Raw genomic sequence first — 22,194 nt, 5'->3', positions numbered from 1 at the left:
CGCGGCGGGAGGGCTCCGGGCAGCCCCCCGGCCCCCCGACACGCGCCCGGGGCTGGCGGGGGCGGACGTCGGTGCCCCCCGCGCGGTCCGGATAGGCACCTGCCGCTGCCGCTGCCTCGGGCCCCCAGGACGGCGGGCCCCGCCGGGAGCCGCCCCCAGCAGCGCGCCCGGCCCCCAGCGAAGCTCGGCTGCGCAGCCTGGGGCCCTGGGGCCGGCCGGCCGCCGCGGGGCCCTCTTTGGGCGCGCGCCACGGCCCGCTGGTAATGCCCATCCTGGAGAAGACTTGGTTTGGCCGCACCGGTGTTTGTCCGAGGGTCTAAAGTCCCTGGAGGATGACCTAGCACTTGGAAGCCCCACCGGCCTACTGAGGGCCCCCGTGGATGCGCCGGCCCGACCCGAAGCTGCGAGGCGGGCAGGCACCCAGACTTGCGACCCTCCGCACCCTCGGGTGCCAGGGTTCTGGGCCAGGCGCGCCTCTTGAACTCACGACTAGTACAATCGTTTCTTTTCGAAGAAGGGTTTCCTCTTTTTTTTTCCCCCCCTTTCTTTTTCTTTTCTTTTTTTTTTTTCTTTGCGTTTTTGTTGACTTTTGGTTTTGGGTTGTTTTTTTTTTTTTTTTTTGAGAAGGGAATTTTAGGGGGACAAAAGGAAGAACCGTGCGTACCAGGGGCAATAGATAAGGGACCGCCGGCGAGAGTCGGAGGCGTTGGGTCCAGGATGGATGTGGCCGACCCGCAGCAGCTGGGCATGTTTACGGAGGGGGAGCTGATGTCCGTGGGGATGGACACGTTCATCCACCGCATTGACTCCACGGAAGTCATCTATCAGCCCCGGCGCAAGCGGGCCAAGCTCATCGGCAAGTACTTGATGGGAGACCTGCTGGGGGAGGGGTCCTACGGCAAGGTGAAGGAGGTGCTGGACTCAGAGACGCTGTGCAGGAGAGCTGTCAAGATCCTCAAAAAGAAGAAGTTGCGAAGGATCCCCAACGGGGAGGCGAACGTCAAGAAGTAAGTGTGGGCTTTCTGGGTCAGTGTGCGGCCAGCCGGCAAGGTTGGTCACCTTCATTCCTGCCTGCCCGCCTTCCCTCCCTCCTTCTCCCTTTCCTTAAAATTTGGAGGTGACCAGCCAGTTCCCATGTGGTGTTTGCCAGGGAAAGTGTTGTTGGAAACTGCTGAAGGGCTCTGACGAAGTCATGCTGGCTTGTTGCAGCTGGGTGTCCCCTTTCTTCAGATGATGTTGTCAAAGCCTTTTTTGGGGGGGGGTTGTGCCCATCCCCTTTCACCCTCCCAGCTGTCCGAAGAATTTAGGTGCCCAGTAGAACCAGCCAATGTTTATTTGGCCCTGAGAATTTGTGTTCCTGAACGGCCCTGGCCGCCACCAGCAGGTTTTCTGTGCAGAGTGCAGCTGTTACTAGGGCCCAGCGAAATGCGGTTTGTTTACCCTGTTGGAGGGGAGCCCTGCGGTTGCCAAAAATAATTGTTTGCGCTGGCTTATCGGTCAGCAGGGGGTAACTTAGCCCTTTCTTGCTCACTTGGGCTGTGACACTAGACACATCCATGACTGCAGGCCCAGGTGACTCCCTGGGAGAGGAATCAGCTTGTGTCCTGGCTAACTTTTTACCCAAACTTCTTCGGGCATGTGTCAGCGCCTGGGCATCCCAGAGGTGTTGGAGTCCGCCTGCAGGAGCCTCCCCGACCCCCGAGGATGGTGGGAGCCCTGTCTCCACCCCTCTTGCTGGGTTCGGGAGGGGGCGCCCCTCCTTATGGGCTGCCACTCACTGGGACCCCGCCCTACCTGGGCCCATGCTCCTCCCAGCCTCCAGTTTCCAAGAAGGGATTTATCTAATGGGCCAGGCAGGCCAGGCGGCAGAACTGACTGACGACCTTGGACGTTCCAGCACGTCCCAACATTGACCCTGCCTCCAGGCCCATCCTGGAAAGTGCTGCTCCCCTATCGGCTTTCAGCTCCCCCCTTCCTGGCGTAGCCTGCACTCACACATAAGCTGAGCTGTTTTCACTTGCTCTGTTCACTTGCTCTGGGCTGGCTTGGGTCTGGGTGTGGTGAAATTGTGGATGGAACGGAGAACCGAAACTGGGCTGGCTCTGGTGTTGGTGCCCCAGCTGGTCATAGCAGTTGGCTTCCAGTGTGGTCCAAAGGCAAGGTGGGAGGTGTTTTGAGGCCTCTTTAGTCTTCGTGCCCCAGCCTGTGGACATGGAGCAGGGATGGCCGGGTGCTGTAGGGGCCGTCTCTTACCTGTGAGGTGGGACTGGGCAGGGGCCCCTGTGTGCTGGGGGAGACTGAGGCAGGGGGCAAGCCGGCACCCTCCTGAGGTCCACACGACCCCTCACCCCAGTCAGAAACCCCCACTCAACTGCTGGCTTCTAAGTCTTGTTTTCTCATTAAGCAAGAAGCAGCTGGGGGTTATGTGGCCTCAGGCTGCTGGTCTGCCACCGCTGGAGGTTGAGGGGCAGTGAGCTCCTTCTTCCTGGCTTCCTGGATCCTGCCCCTGGAAACAGAGCCCTCTCCCGATCTCCGGGGTCCATCTTTGTCCTGCTGGTTCCTCTCAGGTCTCATCCCCTGATACGTCTGGACAGCAGGGTACTGGTTTCTTCCTACGTGGTTGAACCTTGCTCATTGGAGGCAGCGTGGGTCCATGGAGGTGTTCTGGCTGGCCATGTTGCTCCGTGCTGCTCTGGTACCCCAGGCCCCAGCCTCTTGGGAGCAGCACCCCGAGGTTCCCAGAGTCCCCAAGTCCGTTCAAGGGCCTGCACTGGGTTCCAGCACCAATTGATGTGTGGCTAAAGGCACTCAAGCCCACTCTGCTGGCTCTCCTGGGGCAACTGGTGGGAGCAGAGTGGAGCAGGTCCCAGAAGTCTGCAGACCCCTGCTGCGAAGGTCGGGTGCTGTTGAGGTGGGCAGGTGCCTGTCTCTGCCGAGGCACGGGGTACGTGTTGCGGAGGTGCTCATTCACGGGACGCATCACAGAGGTGTTGGAGTCTGCCTGCAGGAGTCTCCCTGACCCCCAAGGATGGTGGGAGCCCTGTCTCCACCCCTCTTGCTGGGTTCAGGAGGGGGCGCCCCTCCTTATGGCTGCCACTCACTGGGAGTGAGAGGTCAAGTTAAAGGAAGGTTTGCCACCTCCAGGAGTTCCCTTGTGCCCCATGGGAGGCACAGGTGACCAGAAGGTGACCGGAGGGTTGAGGAGCACTGGCGCCCCAGTCTCCACTTTCCTGAATGGTCAGCCCGGGCCCCAAGAGCTTGTGGAGACATCTGGGTGTGCAGTGTTGGGGCTGCAAGGAGCTCGGTCCTGCAGCGTCCATCAGAAGAACCTGAGGGGAAATTGAGGCCCGGGAGACCGAGTGTTGGGTGTCCCCAGCTGGCAGTTAGCATTAGGTGTCACAGCTGCAGGGCTCTGTGCCCGTTTCATCAGCTCAGGGCCCGGCTCTCATAGGAAGGAAAGGGGTGTCCTTGCAAGCGGAGGTCCGGGCTCCCCGGCCAGCCTTGCCAGCCGGCTGCAAGAAAGAAAGGCTCCTTTGTCTTGGAGAGGCTTAATAAACTCCACTAGCTTTTCTCCAAGTGAAGTGTCCGGAACCTTCCAGACAGGCGTCAGGAGTCCCGACTTGGATCAGAAGCTTTTTTCTTAAAGAATGATGTCTGTGACCAAGGTTGGGAGGGGGCTCAGGACGTCCCCCCTTCATGTGGTTTCCTCCCAGGAACTGCCATGGGCCTGCGCTTGCCCCCTCTCTCCTTCACTATCCTTTAAATTAGCAGGTTCTTGTTGTAGAGCAAGGAAGTTTCAGAGAGCTTCAAGTAAAGAATCATTCATGATCTCAGAACTGACCCATCTTGCCACATACCCTTCAAGTCTTTTTTGGTTTTTTTTTAATCTGTGCAAACACTTTTTATTTGTCCCTATCATTTTTATTGTATTTTTATCCCCCATCGTTTTTAGAAAATCAGTGTACTTGTCTTTCTGACAGGCAGTAGAATCACACGGACTGACCCCGTAAAAGTTGGGAAGACGGTGTGTGTGGAGTCTCCCTCGGGGGGGTGCAGAGAGGGTCCTGCCGCAGGGTTTTGTGCGGGGAGAGCAGACCTGCAGGTACTCCCCGGGCGGCTCAGTTCAGAGGGCAGCTAGGGAATCGGCTCAGCCATACGGGCCGAGCACACCGAGCATCCGTGCGGGAGCGGTGGAAAGACGGCCGCCGGCAGCAGGTGTGCCCTCCACAACGTTCGATGGCGCAACTCTCTTTTCAGAGTCTAATGCATCACAAGACGTTGTTCCCTGTGGGGTTTTCTTCCATCGATCACTCATTGCTCACCGCCCTATGATCGCTGTTACCGTCACTGTTGCCCCTCAGGCCGTGCTTCTTGGACCCCTGTCCTTCTGCCTGAGTCACTGCTTTTCTAACGTCCTGTTTCCAGGTCGGGGGTCCACGGTGGTCTTGTTGGGGGTGGCAGGGCTCCATGGCTGGGTCTAACCTACCTTGTGCTCGTGGCTCTGTTTGCTGTGGTGGTGAATTACTTTGTGTCACGGTCCCATGATAAGTGCAAGGGTATTTGAAGGGCATGTCCCACAAGTGGAGTTTTGGGTCAGAGGGAGCATGTGTACATTTGATAAGCTACGTCCAGACTGCCGGTCCCCCAGCCTCCCCAGCCAGTCTCGTCCAGCCAGCTTCTACGTCCTGAGGGACCACCAGGAGCACTGGGTCCTCTGCAGACGGGCGGCAGCTCTGTGAGCAGGTGCCGGTTTCCAGGCTGGGGCCTCAGTGAGGCCGGGGCCGCCTTGGTGATTGGCGCACAGTTGGATCTGGGTAATGAGTGTTTGGGATTTGAGTGTGTCCCGAATCAGAGCTCTGGACTCTGTTGACTCTTGCTCTTGTCCCACGTGGCCTCTACGGCGTCTGTCCCTCCGCCACCCTCATATTGGGAAGGGTTCCACTGTGTGCCCCGGCTGGCTGGCCTCCAGAGGTGGCAGCAGGAGGGTGAGGCAGCTCACCCTCAGTGAAGGTCCCGGCGGCCGCCCTGATGTCTGGTCCTTCCCTCTCGGGTTGGGGTGGGGCTGAAGTGTGGAGCTTGGGGCCACACTGGGCTCTGGGGGCCGTCGGGACGTATATGCCAGTCCTGGGAGTGTATGGAACGCTGCAGAAGCTGCCCTTTACCCTGGATCCACCATGTGGCCGAACTGTAGCTTATTCTTGCAACAGCTTTACGGGTACATAGCTCACTCACCGGACTTCATAGCGTGAAGGTGTAATTCAGTGGCATTAACCGGGTTGTGAAACTCAACACTGCCTAACTGCAGAACATTTCAGCTCCCCAAAAAGAAACACCACCCCATCAGCCGTCACTCCCCATCCCCCCCGGCCCCCACAAGCCCCCTTCCCGTCCGTGGATGAGTCTGTTCTGGACGTGTCACCCACGTGGACTCACACCCTGTGTGGCCTTCTGTGTCTGGTTTCCTCCCTGAGCGTCGTGGGCTCGGGGTCCGTCCCCGGGACCGCGCGGCCACAGGACGCTCCCGTGTGTGGGTGGACACGTTCTGTTTGTCTGTTTACCCAGTGATGGGTTTTTGGGTTGTATCCACTTTTATGAGTCATGCTGCTGGGGACATGTGGACAAGTATCTGTGTTGAGTTGCACTTTTAGCAATTTCTCTTGTTTTAGTCTCCTTCCTGGACCTCTGAGGGCCTCTGGTCATATGTTTAGAAGCATCAGCAGAGGGGCTGAGGTGAGGGGGGTCTTGTTCAGTGTCCCTCCTTCAGGACTGCCATTGCCCCCGGCCCGCCCCTTGGGCACCCAGCGCACCCTTCTTTGTCTGGAGTGGACTGACCTGTGGGGAGTTCCGTGGGCGGCTCAGTCTCACTCTGGCATGCATGGAGCTGATGCCTCTCAGGGCAGTGGCCACGGGCCTGTCCCTGTGTGTTTTGTTTTGGGCTGACCTGACCGTGGAGGTAGCTTTGTATTTCTCTGTAAGCTTGAATGGCTTTATGACCCTCATTCAGTTTTTCTTCTGGTTAATCAACAAGTGAACTAATAAGCAGTCCACTTTGGTTAGGCAGCAACCCTGGGCAGGTCCCAGGCAGCGGGGTGGAGGGTGGTGGGGGGTGGTGTTAGTGACCACAGCTCGGAGCCCCTGTGGGGGAGGCGGGCCGGAAGGCACCATTTCCTCTGCCTTCACTTCCTGCATCCTGGCTGAGCTCCTCGCTTTTCCTTTTTCTTTAAACATTGTTTTTTTTTTTTTGTTTTTGGACCCGAGATATAACTTGTAGGAGACGTTGAAAATACAGAGGTGATAGAAACCCTTCAGTACACCCCGGAGGTCACTGGGCTAATGGCCGGGTGCACCCTCCTCCCGCGTTTTCTCTAGTGAAGTTCTGTGTGCGTGGCTCCCATCGCCCCTTCTGTTAGAGTCTGGCGTTGTGTCCATTCTTTCCTGGTGTGGAGAAGGTGGCTTACGCGCTTACACACGATGCTTTTTTTTTTTTTAAAGATTTTATTTATTTATTTGACACACAGAGAGAGCGAGAGAGAGAGAGAGGGAGAGAGAGCACGAGCAGGGGGAGCGGCAGGCAGAGGGAGAAGCAGGCTTCCCGCCGAGTAGGGAGCCCGATGTGGGGCTCGATCCCAGGACCCTGGGATCATGGCCTGAGCTGAAGGCAGCGGTTCAACCAACTGAGCCACCCAGGCGCCCCACACACGATGCTTTGATCACAGTTACCCGAGCAAACAGATGAGCAGTTCAGCACACCCATGGTGGGTCAGCCTGGTTCTGTTAGAGTGGGGCCTTTTTTTTTGTTGTTTGTTTGTTTGTTTGTTTTTAAGATTTTATTCATTTGCGAGAGAGACAGAGAGAGCACAAGCAGGGGGAGAGGCAGAGGGAGAGGGAGAAGCAGACTCCCTGCTGAGCAAGGAGCCTGATGCGGGACTGGATCCCAGCACCCTGGGATCGTGACCTGAGCCGAAGGCAGACGCTTAACCATCTGAGCCACCCAGGCGCCCAGGGGTTTTTTTTTTGAAGAACATACTTTTCGGGCAATGGAATAGGAGTCTTGAGCTGTTCCGTTGCAGAGGAAGGGGTGCTGCCCTCTGCCTTGGTTTGGAGTTCATGACATGAACTTCTCACAGAGGATGAACGTTTATTTGGTGGTGGTTTCATCCTGATGGCAGTGGGCAAAGGGGGAGACACGGCCTGGGTCGTCTTGAGACAGGAGAAGAGAATGCAGAGCCGTAGGCTCGCCCTCTTACCAGTAAGGACCTAGGGTGCGTTTTCCAGGGGCCGTTGACTTGCAGTGGGGGTCCCTGCTCCCAGAGCTGCTGTGCAGTTTTGTTGGCTGGCTGTTGGGAGTTTAGAAGTGTGGTCACAGGCACGGGTCACCAGAGGCTCATGGAGCTCAGCTGTAAACTCTCCAGTCCTGCTTCCTTGGCACCTGCCCCCCCCACAGGTGGCTGCCATTCAGCTGGATAGAGGAAAGGCCTCCTTGTCCCAACATGTGTGTTTTGTTTTTACTTTTGTAATTTTTATTTTATTTTATTTAGTTTTTTAAGTAGGCTCCACGCCCAGTGGGGGCCTGAACTCACCACCCTGAGATCAAGAGCCCCGTGCTCTACCGACTGAGCTGGCTGGGCGCCTCATCAACACATGGTTTTAGTTGTGTTGCACCTCAAGTGATCTCTTTCAATGAAGAAAAGTGCTCTGAGGTCGGGAGGTTGGTGTGGACGGCTCAAGGAAGTTGCTGGCTCCCCAGGCTGCCGTCAGCTGACCTGAGCTGTCCCAGCGTGTTGGGGAGCCTCATTCCAACGCTGGGTGGACAGTTCCCAGTCCTGTGTGCCGTCCCAGGAAGCTAGAGCCAGAGGAGTTGTGTTCTGTCTCTGAGGCTCACCCTGCAGGGCTTGCTAGTCTAGCTCAAGGCCTGTGTGGATGGCCTTCTCCTCTGGGGCTTTCTCACTGCTGCGCCTTTGCTGAATCCGCCCTGTGACAGGTGCCCACGCAGCTGCCTCCCCGGCCTGGCTGCTGACCAGGTGGCTCAGTGGGTGTTGGCCTGACTGGTGGACAGCAGGTGCTGGACAGTGGTCTCCGAGAGGAGCTGCTCTGTACTCCCACCAGGCAGCACATGGTGGTGACGCCCACGGCCGCTGGCTGGGGGCTGACTGGGGGCCAGGCCATGGAGATGGGTGTTGCTGCCACCATCTGTCAGGTGGAAATGGGGTGTAACGGGCCAGTGCGTGGAGAGTCTCTGGGTCATAGGTGGGCTCTGGGCCCTGGGCGCAGGGCGGGAGAGTCAGGGCAATGGGATGGTTTGGGTGGGGGAGGGGTGGAGGAAGGAGCGAGGGAGGAAGGTGGGGCCTGGGTTCCAGGGACGACTTGCCCTGGTCCAGAGGCTCCGGGATCTGCTCCAACCCATCAGGGACCTTCCTGATCCTTTATCGCAGAACTCTCACCTGACACTGTCCCGCCCCCAGAGGACAGTGGGCTATGTCTGGAGATGGCTGTGGTCGTCAGGACTGGGGTTACTCCTGCCACCAAGGGGGTGAGGGCCAGGGATGCTGCTGCCCCCCCACCACAGAGCCCAGGAGGCCCCCACAGAGAGTGACCTGCCCAGAATGTCAGCAGGGCCAAGGGGGACAGACCCTGCATTAATTATTTGGAAAATATAATGGTCTGACCCCTGCTCACGCTGGAAACCAGAGTAAACCCCCAGGGGTCAGAGGGGACAAACCAGGGCGACCCCAGGGTCTGTGAGTCACCCCCACTCAGTGTGTGTAGTGAAGTGTGTGCAGCATCCCGGGAGCTCAGGAGTCTGCTGGTCAGGGTGCCGTCTGAGCGAAAACCAGAGTAGGATTCTTGTTGCTCCCGGAACCCTCTGGTGGGGTGGGGTGGGTTTCTGTTGGTGAGTTTCTGGGAAAGTGGCCGCAAGGCTGTCTTTGTTCTGCAAGTTGATGGCTGTGGGTCTGGGGTCTGCAATCTGGGGTGGGGGCTGTGCACAGATGCCATTTCTGGGGCCCTGGCAGGTGTATGGCCATAGCTGCTGGGGGGTGCAGGCTTCACGGCCCTACAGAGGGCCTGCACCCAGGAGGGTGAGTGGTGTCGGGCCCAGGATTCATGCACTGGGAGGGGGTGGCTGTCAGGAAGGGCCTCCTGGAAGAGGCAGCCTTCTTCCAGAGCCTGGACAGCGGGACGGATGTGACTTCAGTCTCTCAGGAGGACGGGGCCTCCCCTGCCCAGCTGTTCTTAGGTCCCATGCTTGGGCTTCCTGGTGAGGACTTCTTAAAAAACTTTATTGACACATTATTCACAATCATACAATTTGGTGGCATTTAGTGTATTCCTAGGGAACCCCTTTATCTTATTCCAGAACATTCCATCTCCCCAAAAGCAACCCCGCCTCCATTAGCTGTCTCCTCCCCCATCCTCCCCAGCCCCGGCCCCCGCGAGCCCCCTTCCCGTCCGCGGATGAGCCTGTTCTGGACGTGTCACCCACGTGGACTCACACCCCATGTGGCCTTCTGTGTCTGGCTCCCTCCCTGAGCATCGTGGGCTCCGGGTCCGTCCCCGGGGCCGTGCGTGTGGGTGCCTCGCTCCTGGTCGCAGCTGAGGTCACGTGTCCGTGTGGGGGGGACATGCTGTGTTTGTCCATCCGCCTGCTGATGGACACTGGGGCTGTTCCCACCTCTGGGCTTCTGTGGATCATGCTGCCGTGAACATGCTCATGCGGCTTTCTGTGTGGACGTGCTCCGGTTGTCACGGGTACGTACCTGCCGTGGAGTTGCTGGTTCAGCTGGTAACTTGACCAAACCCTCCCCCAACACCTGCTGCGTGGCCCTCTCTGCTGCTCAGACCCTGGACAGGTGAAGCATCAGATGGCCATCTGCGGAGCAGGCGGCACTGGGTGTGGGCCTGTGGGCAAGGTTGGTGCCAGGTGGGCAGCTGTGCCGTGGCAGCCATTCTGGTGGGGCTGGTGGGGCTGCTTTCTGCCCATGCCTGGGCTGCAGCAACTGAGGTCTCCAGGGCCCTTGTGGGAAGGGCTCCCCATCCTTCCTGCAGGGAGAGAAGGGAGTCCTCATGGAGACATGGGTCCAGCTGTGGTGCAGTGCCTGGGCTTTGTCCCTACGGAGAGGCACAGCAGGGATGCTGGGCAGACTGGGGTAGCCTGGCCTTCCTGGGTAACTGAACCCCAGCTCCTGCACATAGTAGGTGCTCACTCCACCCTTCACCTGCTGTCCGTATGCCCACATCGCTGTGGTCTTTTATAAGGAAAAGCTGTTCCGTTAAAATGTTTAAAAAGCATCCTGATTGCATTGTCCTGTTGAAGTCCCCCAGACTCAGGGGGAGACCTTGTTGCTGTCACTGGATGGAGCTGCTTGCTTGGAAGGGGCAGCAGAGAAGCCTCTCCTGGGTCTCCCCGTGCCCGCCCGCCTCAGAGCCCGGTGTGTCCTCTGCACGGCACCCAGAGGGCGAGCTCTCCCTTCTTAACAAGCAGAGCAAGCTGGGTCTCTGAACAAATATGGCACCAGCCATTCTCACTGGCAGGTCGGCTGATGCCTCTGTTTTCTGTCTTTAGGGAAATCCAACTTCTGAGGAGATTACGGCACAAAAACGTCATCCAGCTGGTGGATGTGTTATACAATGAAGAGAAGCAGAAAATATATCCTTATGGCAGCTGATCTGCCAGAGCACCAGGTCAGGGCCACACTGGAGGAGGAGCAGGGGGTAGGGCTCAGAGTGCTGTCTCCTGACCCTACACCTGCCCCTTTGTGACTCTGGCTGGTAGACTAGCCAACCCAGGAGCTCCTAAGGCAGCACCAGCCCCGGTCAGTGGTTGGCCTTGTCCAGCTAGTGCCATCAGGTCACCTGCCAGGTCCCCATAGTGTCTCAGACTTCCTTTACTTTTGTGGATGCTGGGGTCCTCCCTTTACCCTATGCCCCAGAGTGGGAGTGCTGGGTCTAGGTGACCCTGGCTGGGTCTGGGGGGCCTCGTGGCGAGGGCTCTCCTTGCCTCTGGCATTCAGGCTCCCGTCTTGCCCTTCAGGGCTGCTCTGTTTGGGGTAGGACATGGGGTGGGGAGTGTGTGATTCTGCAAGAATGCTTCCCTGGGAGTGTCCTCGGCTTTTGCCCTTTACTTCCTGGGGATGGGCTCCATCTCCTCAAGGTGGTGTGGCTCTGGCCAGCTCCAGGTCTAGGGAGCAGACGTATGGGGCCCCTAGGTCTAGCCAGGGGGCTGCCGCCTTCCCACAGCAGTGCTGGGCATGGGGTGATGGGCTTTTCAGCACGTGGCTCCCCTCCAGCTTGCTCTCGTGGCCACCTCTGCCGGAGACACAGTGGGGGCTTTACCCTTCTCCCCTGCTGGCCTGAGACACTCAGCCACTTCCAGTGTGGCCTGGCCGCCCCCAGGCCTTCGTCCCCTGGCTCTGAGGCCCACATCCTCTTCCGGCTCGGAGCCCCTCGTCCCACCTGCCCCTCCCTCCTGTCCTGCAAGCCTTGTCTCCTCATCTCCTCTGCGGCTGGGGGTGGGGCTGGAGCTCCTCAGGGTGTTGGATGCCTGGGGAGGGCTTCTTGTGGGTCCGGAGCACTGAGCCCAGAGGAGGCGGCCACAGATCTCTCTGAGTTGACTCTGGGAGGGTCAGTGGAGGGGCAGAGATGCCCTGCAGGCCTTGTAATCCCTCTGGTCTTTCTTGTTGTCTTTGGGCACTGCTGCCTGTCTTTGTTAATACAGCCGTCAGATGCAGTCGGGGTCTTCTCCCCCAGGCCCTCCCCACGAGCATCTGCCATCTGTTCCCTGGGGATAGGCCCTGCCTGGGGCGGGGGTCTCTGCCAGTCCATGGCTTCCTTAGCACCACACGTATATGGTGATGGAGTACTGCGTGTGTGGCATGCAGGAGATGCTGGACAGTGTGCCGGAGAAGCGCTTCCCTGTGTGCCAGGCCCATGGGTAAGTGCCTGCTGCTGGGGCCCTATGGCCACCCCTCCCTCCTGCAGGGTCGCCCACCGGCCCATGGTCTTCAAGGATCCAGTCCCATGTTCAAACGAGGTTCTTTTTCTTTTTCCTTTTTTTTTTCCCCAAGAGTGAGAGTGGGGTGGGGGGGACAGAGAGGGGGAGAGAGAGAGAGAGAGCAAGTCGGGGGGGGGCAGGAGAGAGAATCTCAAGCAGACTCCCTGCTGAGTGCGGCACCCAGCGTGAGGCTTAATTTCACCACCCTGAGATCATGACTTGAGCCAAAACCGAGAGTCGGACAGTTAACCGACTGCGCCACCCAGGTGCCCCTCCAGCAGGTTTTCTGATCACCAGTGAGATGAAAACTCCAGTGTGTGTTTTTTTTTTTTTTTTAAGATTTTGTTTATTTGACGGAGAGACACAGCGAGAGAGGGAACACAAGCAGGGGGAGCGGGAGAGGGAGAAGCAGGCTTCCCGCGGAGCAGGGAGCCCGATGCGGGGCTCGATCCCAGGACCCCGGGATCATGACCTGAGCCGAAGGCAGACGCTTAACGACTGAGCCACCCAGGCGCCCCAAAAAACTCCAGTGTGTTTTATTTATTTATTTTAAAAAGATTTTATTTATTTGAGAGAGAGAATGAGAGAGAGAGAGCACGAGAGGGAAGAGGGTCAGAGGGAGAAGCAGACTCCCTGCTGAGCAGGGAGCCCGATGTGGGACTCGATCCCGGGACTCCAGGATCATGACCTGAGCCGAAGGCAGTCGCTTAACCAACTGAGCCACCCAGGCGCCCTCCAGTGTGTTTTAAGCTTCAGCTTTAGGGGCTCAGTCTGTAGCATGCTCAGCCCAGCTGCTGGGAGAGCAGCCCCTTTGCATACGTCCCTGCCCTGCGTGCCCCCTGCCTCAGGCTGTGAGACGTCTTGGTCCCTGAGAAGTTCCTGAGCTGTCACAGGCCAGCTGGCCCTCCTGGGGGGGTGGGGGGTGGGGGTGGGTCAAGCGTCCCCAGCCCTGGGGGGCACTACCAGGGAGGAGACATGGTTACGTCGAGCCAGACCGATTGGAGGACCCAGCATGGCCATTGGGCTCGTGGGGAGCGTGACAAAGGGCTGCCTGGGTGGGGGGAGCTGCTGGGGGCCGGGGAGCCCTCCTCTGCCTTCCCCAGGAGGCTCAGGTTGGAGTGGTCCATAGGCCTTGGGCAGGAATCGCTTGGCTGGGCCACCCGTCCCGTCATTCCTGTTTGCCTGGTTGTGAGGACTCCCGTCTTTGGTCCTGCTGGGTTGATCCCAGGTGGCTGCTGTGCCAAGGGGGCCCCGATGGACAAGGTGGAACCTCTTGGTGGGGCAGGTTACGGAGGTCCCGCCCCCGCAGGTACTTCTGCCAGCTGGTGGACGGCCTGGAGTACCTGCACAGCCAGGGCATCGTGCACAAGGACATCAAGCCGGGCAACCTGCTGCTCACCACTAGTGGCACACTCAAGATCTCCGACCTGGGTGTGGCTGAGGTAGGTGCCCATCCTTCAGCACGCGGGGGTGGGGGCAGCCCCCCCAGGGCTGCTCCCTGAGGGCCACCTGCTGCTGCTGCAGGCCCTGCACCCCTTTGCCGAGGACGACACGTGCCGGACGAGCCAGGGCTCCCCAGCATTCCAGCCCCCTGAGATTGCCAATGGCTTGGACACCTTCTCTGGCTTTAAGGTGGACATCTGGTCAGCTGGGGTCACTCTGTAAGTGCCCAGGGGCCTTGGTCTCCCTGCTCTGCCCCCCTCCCCCAGGGGCCCCTCCTTTGCCCACCAAGGACTCAGGCACCCTCTTTGGGCTCCAGCCTTCTAGAACCTGCACCTCTTAATGGGTCCCCCAGACACCATTCTGGGGTGTGCTGGGTGGCCAGAGTGTCAGACAGACTGTGGAGCCAAGATTCAGAGCCCCCTATGGGTAGGAGCAGATGGAACTGCTTCCCACCTTGTGGGGTCCTCAGGGTCAGAGACCTGGTGTAGGGGGGTGCGCACACAGACTGGCCGTCCTCCTTGGGCCCCCCCTGGCCTTCCGCCTTGGTTGCTGAGGGCTCGTCCTGGTCTTCCCACTGGATTACATGGGAGGTTGGAGTGTTGCTCAGCTAGCCGCTAGGTGCCCCCCGCCCAGATTCTGCTTTCCCATCCAGCAGGGCACAGCCCTGAGCACTCATGCGTGAGCCGTGCTGAGTGGGCTGCAGTGTTCTGTGGGACCCGAGTTGGGGCCTAGCCCAAGCACTGACCAGTGCAGTCCAGAACCTTCCATCCTGGCCCCGCTTGTGGGGCAGCTGCTGACTGGCGTGGGTGGTCCATTTTACTTTATTTTTATTTGGTGGATTGGTTGGTTGTAGGCTCCACACTGGGCATTGTGGAGCCCGGCACAGGGCTTGAACTCAGCGACCCTGAGATCAAGACCTGAGGATGAGATCAGTTGTCGGACGCTTAACCGACTGAGCCATCCAGGTGCCCCCATTTTATTTTATTGAGAGAGAATTCACATACCACAAGATGCACCTTTTTAAGACATACAATGCAGTGGGTTTGGGTATTTTCAGAGTGGTGCAGCCCCCACCACCATCTATTCCAGAACATTCCTGTCACCTGGTATGAGGCCCCACAGGTGAGGGTGGTTTAAGGCTCCTGTGCCGGCGGGTTCCAGGCCGGGGCTGCAGGAGAAGCCCCAACTGACAGGGCCTCTCTCCTTCCCGTCGGGGGCGAAGCTATAACATCACGACAGGCCTGTACCCGTTTGAGGGGGACAACATCTACAAGTTGTTTGAGAACATCGGGAAGGGAGACTACACGATCCCGGGTGACTGCGGCCCCCCGCTCTCGGACTTGCTGAGAGGTGAGGCCCTCAGGACGGCGCCTGGGGCTGGACGTGTCGGGCACGGGCTGCCAGGGGGCGATGGGAGTCCTAGGGGTGTCGTACCAACCACGGGCTTCTGGAGAGCTGGGCCTCCTCTCTGCAGCCAACCCCCCCCCCACCGCCCCGCCCAGGAATGGGCCCGGTTAGTGGAGAGCGGCTGAGGCTGGGCCCGGTGCACACGGCCCTACTGTCTGCTTTGGGCCTTTGCTCCGCCCTCTTCCGACCCCCACCCCCCAGAGGGAAACAGCAGTTGTGCCCCAGCCTCGGCGCCCCAGCGCCCCAGCCCCCCAGCCCGGGCCGGGTCCTGGCTCCGGGCTCCTGAGTCCTCGGGTCTCTTCCTGCTGCACAGCCTGCGGTACGCGCCGTGCAGCCGCAGCCGCGGGCCTGTCCAGGGTTGGGCCCAGTGGATGTGGGCTGGTGGGGGGACAGCCGCAGCGGACATCCTGACGCTTGGCTGGAGCCTGTTTTGATGGCAGCAGGTGCAGAGCATCGCCCCCACGTGCCCCCGGTACCTGGGAGTCCTCACAGAGATGCTGCCTCGGCTTCCGCTCTGGGGTAGAACTGACTGCACTCAGTCCCTTCCTAGACTGCACGTAGCTTACCGTGGAAACAGTAGATTCCCGTGACCCCAAAAGTGCTTATTTTCTAATAACAGGGTCGGGCTGGTTTTTAAGTTTTGGTGGGAGTGAAGTAGAGCTCAAGATGGCCTGCTGGTCTGCAGCAGCTGGACTCCACTCCCAGGCACAGGCCTGCATTGGCAGCACCCCCATCCCCTCCCCGGGACCCTCAAAGATGGCTGGGTCGGTGCAGCCCTGCCTCGCTCGCGCTGCGTGCTGTGGCCCAGCCCTCCCACTGCTCCGACCTGGCCTTCAAGTTCTTGGAAGTTCTCAGGCACTCTCTGTGGGAGGGTTGTGGTGTGAGCTGGCCCTGTCCTCAAGTGTGCCCAGAGGGCCCCCCCCCGAGGGCCGTTCCACTGGGGTCCACTGCAGAGACGGCTACAAGAGGCTCGCTCTCCTGACAGGCGCTGGCTGGCTAGTGTGTTCTCTAGATGAGGCTTTGTTCGCTCAGTCCATTACTACCCTTACTCTTCTCAGTGCTCGAAACAGCCCCGGTCAGGCTGATGACCTAGATGGCAGAGGGCGTCAGGGTCCCTGTCCCCAGATCCAGGCAGGGCAGCCCTGTCCCTCACCTCCTCCACGGATGGCATTTGCCCTAAGGCCGAGGTAGCCAGGCAGGGCTCGTGGTCTGTACATCCCCCTGCACCCAAGCCTGGCCCAGGGCCTTTGCGCTGGGGGTGCATGGGCCGGAGGCTCTTCCCACAGCCAGGACTGGTGGGGTGGCCCCCTGCGTCTCCTAGAACACCGTCCTGGCCCCGAGGCCCGGTGGCCGTCCTCCCTGCCTGCGGCCTGAGTCCTGAGGCCATGGCCCATGGTCTTACCACCTTTTTGGCCCCACTCAGACCTGCAGCTTTTTGAGCCCCCAGCTCTCCAAATCACCACAGGTTTCCTGGGAACACTGGGTGTTCCCTCCGAGTGGGTGCCGTGCAGAACTCTCAGAGCTGCGCACCCCCGCCCCTCCCCCGCTTGACACTTGTGGAGCTCCACCCTCCTGTGGGGAAGCCGGAAGCAGAAGCTGTGGGCTCTGGGGCAGGACCTGCCCCTGGGGCCGGGCCCTCGCATGAACAAGGCAGAGCGCAGGCCCGCCTGCTTCGTCGTCCTCCAGCATGTGGACAGGCTGTGCGTCACTGGGATGGGACTGTCCTTCCCAGCAGCTCTGGGGTCTGCGTGAAAAGCAGTTGCTGTCCTTTGGCTCTCTGCCCAACCATGCCCACTGCCTGTGGCTTTGCTCCTTCCTGCCACGCAGCCCCCTGGGGCTGCAGGGCCTCGTCTCCTCACAGTTAGGGCTCTGCGTCTTTGCCGCATGCCCAGGTCCGCCCTGTTGGTGGAGGCCGGGCTCATGGGGGACCACATTGTGGGGGGTGGAATGCCTGGAGCACTCTGAGCTGAGGCTCCACTCCTCCATGCCAGTGCCGCCTCCTCCTGGGGGTGTCCTCTGTGCACAGGCTGACACGGGGCAGGGCTGGGCCGTGTGCCCAGCGATGACTCCCCACAGCCTGCTGGTCTTCCGTCAGGGATGCTGGAATACGAGCCAGCCAGGAGGTTCTCCATACAGCAGATCAGACAACACAGGTGAGTGTCTGTGTGGGGCCCAGTTGCGGGGGGTCAGGGTCCTCGTGGTGGGAGTAAATGGGGAGGTTCTGGGGGTGCAGGGGTGTGCATGATGGGATTGGGTGGGGGTGGGATGTGGGGGTCTGGGGTGCCAGGGGCCTTCCTGGCCCTCACTCTCCTGCCCGCCCTCCCCCTCCCCATATAGATTTTAGGGGTGGGCCCTGAGGTCGAGACCTGCGTAGGGAACTGGGCGAGCCTCCGGGCTGTCCTGACTTCTGACTTCCACAGCTGGTTCCGGAAGAAGCACCCGCCAGCTGAGGAGCTGGTGCCCATCCCGCCGAGCACGGACTGCAAAGACCGCTGGCGTGGCATGACGGTGGTGCCCTACCTGGAGGACCTGCACGGCTGTGCTGATGACAACGGGGACGAGGACCTGTTCGACATCGAGGATGACATCATCTACACTCAGGACTTCACGGTGCCCGGTGAGCACAGCTTCACAGCCTGGCCTCCATGTCCACCTGCCTACGTGGCAGAGCTCACATCCCCGATGTCCCCGACCTGACCTCGGAGGGCCTGCCGAGGGCACAGACAGCCGTGGGGGTGTGGCCGGCCCTCCCGTCTCCCACGGAAGCAGGTGGGGATCCTGGAGGGCAGAGGCCACCCAGGGCACCCGCCTGTGTTCTGGGGAGTGCACGTGACGTCCTGCTGGCGGTGAGAGATAGGGGAAGCCCCTCTGATGGCCCTGAGAGGGTCCAGTGGCCCTCCTGGTGCCTGGCTGCCCGCCCTGACACGTGTCGCCTTGCTTCCCCAGGTGGCGAAGAGACGTCTGAGGCAGGGCTTAGAGAGGAGAGAGGCGCCCAGAAGAGTCAGTGCTCAGACCTTTCTGGAGAGGAAGCTGAGGCCGGGGGTGCACAGGAGCTCAAGGCCATAGTGTAGCGCTGCTCCCGCCCCTCCCCCCGTGCCACCCCGTGCCAGAGAGGCCAGGCCTCAGCACCCCCCACCGGCCCTCCCTGACCCTGCCCAGGTATCTGAGGGTGGCCAGGGCAGCTGCCCCCCCCCCCCCCCCCCCCAGTGTTCACTGTTCTGTTCTGGGGCCAGTTTCGCAGGTTCCCATCATAAAGATTTGCCCCAAGGTGCATGTGTGGGTGATGCTTGTCTCCCTTTTCCCTGGCTCATTTGCCAAATGTTAGATTTCTGTTGTAGAACAAACTGGTGTTTGGGGGTGGCCTGTGTGGTGGGTGGGGCCCCTGGGGACACCCCACTAGGCAGTAACACTATGGGCCCAGCACTGTTTTCCTGGCAGAGCTGGGGCGGGGTTCATGCATCCCATTCACGCAGGGGGCATGCTTGGGGGTCAGTGATGCCCATTTTGGAGGTGTCACCTGCTGGACCCCAAGCAGCTGTGGCTTTGGCTTAGCTGTTTCCCTGTAGAGTCCCGGGAGGTGATGTGGCCTTGCAGAGGCCTGTCCCCTATGTAGAACAGGAAAGAGGTGTTTTGCCTCTCAGAGGTACTGGGCTGTTGTGTCGGGTCCTTGGGAATGACGCTCGCTGGCAGGCCGTCTGCTATCCCAGCAAGGTGGAGTGAGGACTCTGCCAGATCCCCAGAACCTTGCCAGACCACTGAATACGTGTGTGAGAGGCCAGGAGCTGCCTTTCATGGTTGGGGAGGGCTCATGCAGATGCCTGGCCTGAGAGGATCCGTCCACAGTGGAAGTAGCAGAACTCTGCTCCATCCGGCCAGCAGGGAGGTGTGCTGCAGCCAAGTCCCTCTTCACTGCAGTCCAGTGCTGGGGTCGCCCTCAGAGGCTCTCAGCTGCTTGGCCTTGGTCTCCTGGGACTGTCCCCCCTGTGGGGGTCTGCCTCCCACCGAGAGCTGGGTGCTGGGCCTTGGACCGGAGGTGGGTGGTTGTGGATGATGCTCCAGTCCTTTGAGGATAAGGAGGCCAGACCCTGTACCCTGCCCCCTGTCCCCAGCCACAGTCGCTGTTCCAGTAGCTGGGCTCCAGGTGGTCTGTGCAGAGCTGTAGTACTTGGTGCCTGCGAGGCCCCTCCTCCATCAGGGCAGGGCACCTGACCCCTCTCAAGACCTCTCCCCCGCAGGAACCGGTCAGCAGTGAGGAGCTCTGACCTAGGGTGCTTCCTGTGTGCATAGGGGTGGCTCACAGCAAGTTCTAGAAGCTGCTGAGTCAGATACTGGGGACCGTTGGGCTAGAGGGGGCTCTGTGCTGGTGAAGAGGTGGACTAGAGGCAGCTGAGGGCAGCTTCCCACCAGTGTCCCAGAAGGGTGGGCCATGGGCAGGAGGCCGATTTTCCATGTGCACTGAATGAGCTACATGGGCCCTAGCAGATGGGCGACCCCTGCATGCCCTCCTCCTCCCCACTGCACCTCAGAGCACAGGAGTGCAGGCAGCCGTGCCGCCCCAGGCCTGTGGCCCCGGGAGGCCTGCAAGGGCTGGTGCTGCCTGGTAGTGAGTAGGGGCATGGCAGGCCCCTGGCTCTGATCTCTTCATCCAGTGCCCAGTATGGGGAGCTGAGGCTGGCCTCAAGGGGAAAGATGAGTGTTGCACACCTGGCCTGAGCCCAGCCCATCCCAAGCCCCACAGGGCCCAGTGAGGTCTGGCCTCCGCACAGGTGAGCGAGCCCAGGATCGGGCCCTGTGCCTTCACCGTGTGCTGGGGTGAGGGTGAGCAGGGCAGCCCAACCACCTGCGTGAGAAACCAGGCTCACACATGAGCAGGCAGGTGAGCACGGGCTGGGCCCCCACCTTGGCTGGCCGACTCTGAGGCCCTTGCCCCTTCTAGCCGGATGAAGGGCCCCGCAGGCAGGACCTAGACGGGACAGGTGGGGCAGGTGGGGCAGGTGGTGGAGGACCCTGTGCCTGGGTGGAGAGGCCTGGGGAATGGGGTGGGGTGGGGGGGGCAGGGGTGTTGGTCTTGGGCCCCCATCAGCCCACACTCGCCCTCTCCCTCCTAGGACAGGTCCCAGAGGAGGAGGCTGGTCAGAACGGGCAGAGCCGGGGCCCACCCAAAGTGGTGTGCATGAATGGCACAGAGTCAGCCCAGCTGAGCACCAAATCAAAGGTGGAGCGCCGGGCCAGCGCTGCCTCCAACCCCACTCGCAAGGCCTGCTCGGCCAGCAGCAAGATCCGCCGGCTGTCAGCCTGCAAGCAGCAGTGAGAGCGGCCACCCACAGGTAGGCTGCTGTGGGGGCCTGTGGGAGTGGGTGGGGGCCGTACCGCGGGCACTGGCAGCACCCAGCCCAACTCACAGCTGCAGCCACTGCTGACCAGGGCCAGTTCTGTCAGTCTGCGCCCACTGCCCCCAGGACACTTGCCAGTCGGGTGGGGGTTGGGCAGCAGTTCCCACGTGCAGGAGGGGGGCCCCCTCACACTGGTGGCCTGTCCTGCCAGCCCTGGGTGATGCTGGACTCAGCCCATGAGACGTGTGGGTGGGTGGAAGGTTGGGATGTCTTCAGCTTGGCCCAGGCTGTCATCCTGGTGGCCGCTCGGCCCCCCTCTGCTTCCTCTTCCCACCGCTGCCTGCCACAGTCTGAGGGGTGTGTGGTGGGAAATCAGGCCCCAGGGGTGCTGGAGATCCCATCATCTGCTCAGGATGCAGGCGGGGTGCCCTCTCCTGGGGTGCTGCCCCCTGCCCCCATGGCCCTGTGGTGCTTATCTGCCAGCATCAGAACCAGCCAGGAGCGCTGGGAGCCCGGCTTCCTCCGTGGAGGCGGGTGCTTAACTCCACTGGGCAGAGTGAACTACAGGGTAACCCCAGGAAGCAGCGCAACCTTCCCTGGCCTCTCTGGACATCTCACAGCTCCATATGAGCAGGCCTCAGTTTTCCCCACCCTCTCAGCAGACCAGAGGGTGGGTGGGGCCTGCCTCCTGGGATGCAGAGCCTATTTGCTGGCTGAGGAGTGACCTTTCTATTCCTGTCTGCAGCCCGTCTCATGGAGCCCCAGCCAGGTGCCACGGCCCAGGTCCTGAGTCTTCCCGCCGACTGCTGGCCCATGGCTGCTGCCCAGGAAGGCCACCACCACACCCTCCTTGCCGACTGCCCCTCGGGAAGCCAGGGGTCTTGGAGGGCCGTGGCTGGGGGACAGCAGGGCCTGGGGCCTGGCCTTCCCCTCATGGCCAGTGGACACGCCCTCTTGTTGACTTTGCAGCCCTGTGCCGAGCCCCTTCCCCTGGCCAGGGGAGGAGGGAGCACACCGGCTCACGGGCCCTGTGGGAAGCCCTTGCCACGCACTTTATGTTGAGACTACTGGTTCTCTCCCCAGCCCTGACTTCTTTTTACTCTGCTCCACGTTAGCGCCTCCCACACCTAGTGATGTGTTCAGACAAACCACAGCCACAGCAGGAGCCGGGATGAAGAACAGGCCTGTCAACCAAGATGCATGCCCAGAGCCCAAGGGAGCCAGGCGGCTGCCTTGTTTTTGTTTGGTTGGTTCCTTTTTCTTTCTTTTTTTTTTTTTTAAAGAAAAAATAAAGCAGGTGGATTTGAGCTGTGGTTGTGAAGGGTGTTTGGGAATTGTTGGGTTGGCACCGTGTCCTGCAGGTAGGGGATCTGAGTCCAAGCACCCTTTGTGGACCTACGGCCCAGGAGGCAGGCTGGGGTCTGCAGGTCTGGCGGGCGGGTGGTGGGACCTGGGGCTTCCGTGGGGGTCAGCCTTTGGCCATGCTGGACAGCAGTCCTCTCGGTGGTGACCGGTCTCCCCAAAGGTCAGCAGGGCCCTCTGCGCAGCCCCAGGGCCCACCAGTCCACAGTGCAGCAGCCGGGGAGCTACCTGATCACAGGACCCTGACCCTCTTTCCAAGGTCTCTGTGCTCCTGGGTCCCCAGAGAAAACCCGGACTAAGCAAGAGTGTGCAGTAAATGTTTATAATCAACCAGAAAACAAACACAAGAAACTCCATCACTGGATGGTACACAGACGGCACGAAGCTCCGAGGGGCGGGGCGGGGTGGGGCGACTCGGCCGCAGGCGAGGGCTGCCCCATCTTTTGGCAATAAATAAAGCTTGGGAAACTTGAAACCTTGGCCGTTTGGGTTTTGTGTGTCTCCAAACATTAATGAGTTCTGGCAGCTCTTTGGACGGTGCAACTGCGGGGCGGGCAGGTGGCCCACTCACATGCTTGGGGCGGGCGCGGGGACTTGGACACGGTGGGCGGGAGGGGGCGGCGGCGGGCTGTGGTTTTATTGCTCGGAGGGGGCGCGGGG

The 22,194-nt window shown here is 60.5% G+C and overlaps 1 protein-coding gene across 5 annotated transcripts; it reads left to right on the top strand.

The window, feature by feature from the left end:
- The first annotated feature begins 217 nt into the window (after positions 1 to 217).
- STK11 (serine/threonine kinase 11) lies at positions 218 to 22,009 on the top strand. Of its 5 annotated transcripts, XR_015766718.1 has the most exons (11): positions 221 to 1,007; positions 10,562 to 10,645; positions 11,840 to 11,929; positions 13,299 to 13,431; positions 13,514 to 13,650; positions 14,655 to 14,782; positions 16,935 to 16,992; positions 17,260 to 17,456; positions 19,953 to 20,166; positions 20,918 to 21,418; positions 21,794 to 22,009. XR_015766718.1 is itself a non-coding variant. In XM_028126115.2 (10 exons), exons 1-10 carry the CDS (start codon positions 718 to 720, stop codon positions 21,285 to 21,287), a joined length of 1,701 nt encoding a protein of 566 aa, XP_027981916.1. In that variant the 5' UTR covers positions 221 to 717; the 3' UTR covers positions 21,288 to 21,479. The 5 variants fall into 5 exon arrangements, 4 of the variants coding, with proteins under 4 accessions (XP_027981919.1, XP_027981916.1, XP_027981918.1 ...); XM_028126115.2 differs by lacking the exon at positions 21,794 to 22,009 and having other exon boundaries at positions 20,918 to 21,479; XM_028126117.2 differs by lacking the exon at positions 21,794 to 22,009 and having other exon boundaries at positions 224 to 1,007; positions 19,948 to 20,166; positions 20,918 to 21,004.
- Positions 22,010 to 22,194: the final 185 nt, after the last annotated feature.

The sequence above is a fragment of the Eumetopias jubatus genome, unplaced genomic scaffold, assembly GCF_037043125.1.
Source record: "Eumetopias jubatus isolate StellerSeaLion01/CBP00866 unplaced genomic scaffold, mEumJub1_p1.0 scaffold_1, whole genome shotgun sequence".
Lineage (NCBI taxonomy): Eukaryota > Metazoa > Chordata > Mammalia > Carnivora > Otariidae > Eumetopias > Eumetopias jubatus.
The sequence above is the reverse complement of the archived record's forward strand: the minus strand, read 5'-3'. Positions and strand labels throughout refer to the sequence as shown.

What these genes read in the sequence shown, in the direction of transcription:
- STK11 (XM_028126115.2), top strand. Translation starts at nt 718, where the DNA reads ATGGATGTGGCCGACCCGCAGCAGCTGGGCATGTTTACGGAGGGGGAG. An exon ending in CCTGTGTGCCAGGCCCATGG is followed by an intron (nt 11,930 to 13,298) that starts GTAAGTGCCTGC and finishes CCGCCCCCGCAG; the next exon opens with GTACTTCTGCCAGCTGGTGG. An exon ending in TGGTCAGCTGGGGTCACTCT is followed by an intron (nt 13,651 to 14,654) that starts GTAAGTGCCCAG and finishes TCGGGGGCGAAG; the next exon opens with CTATAACATCACGACAGGCC.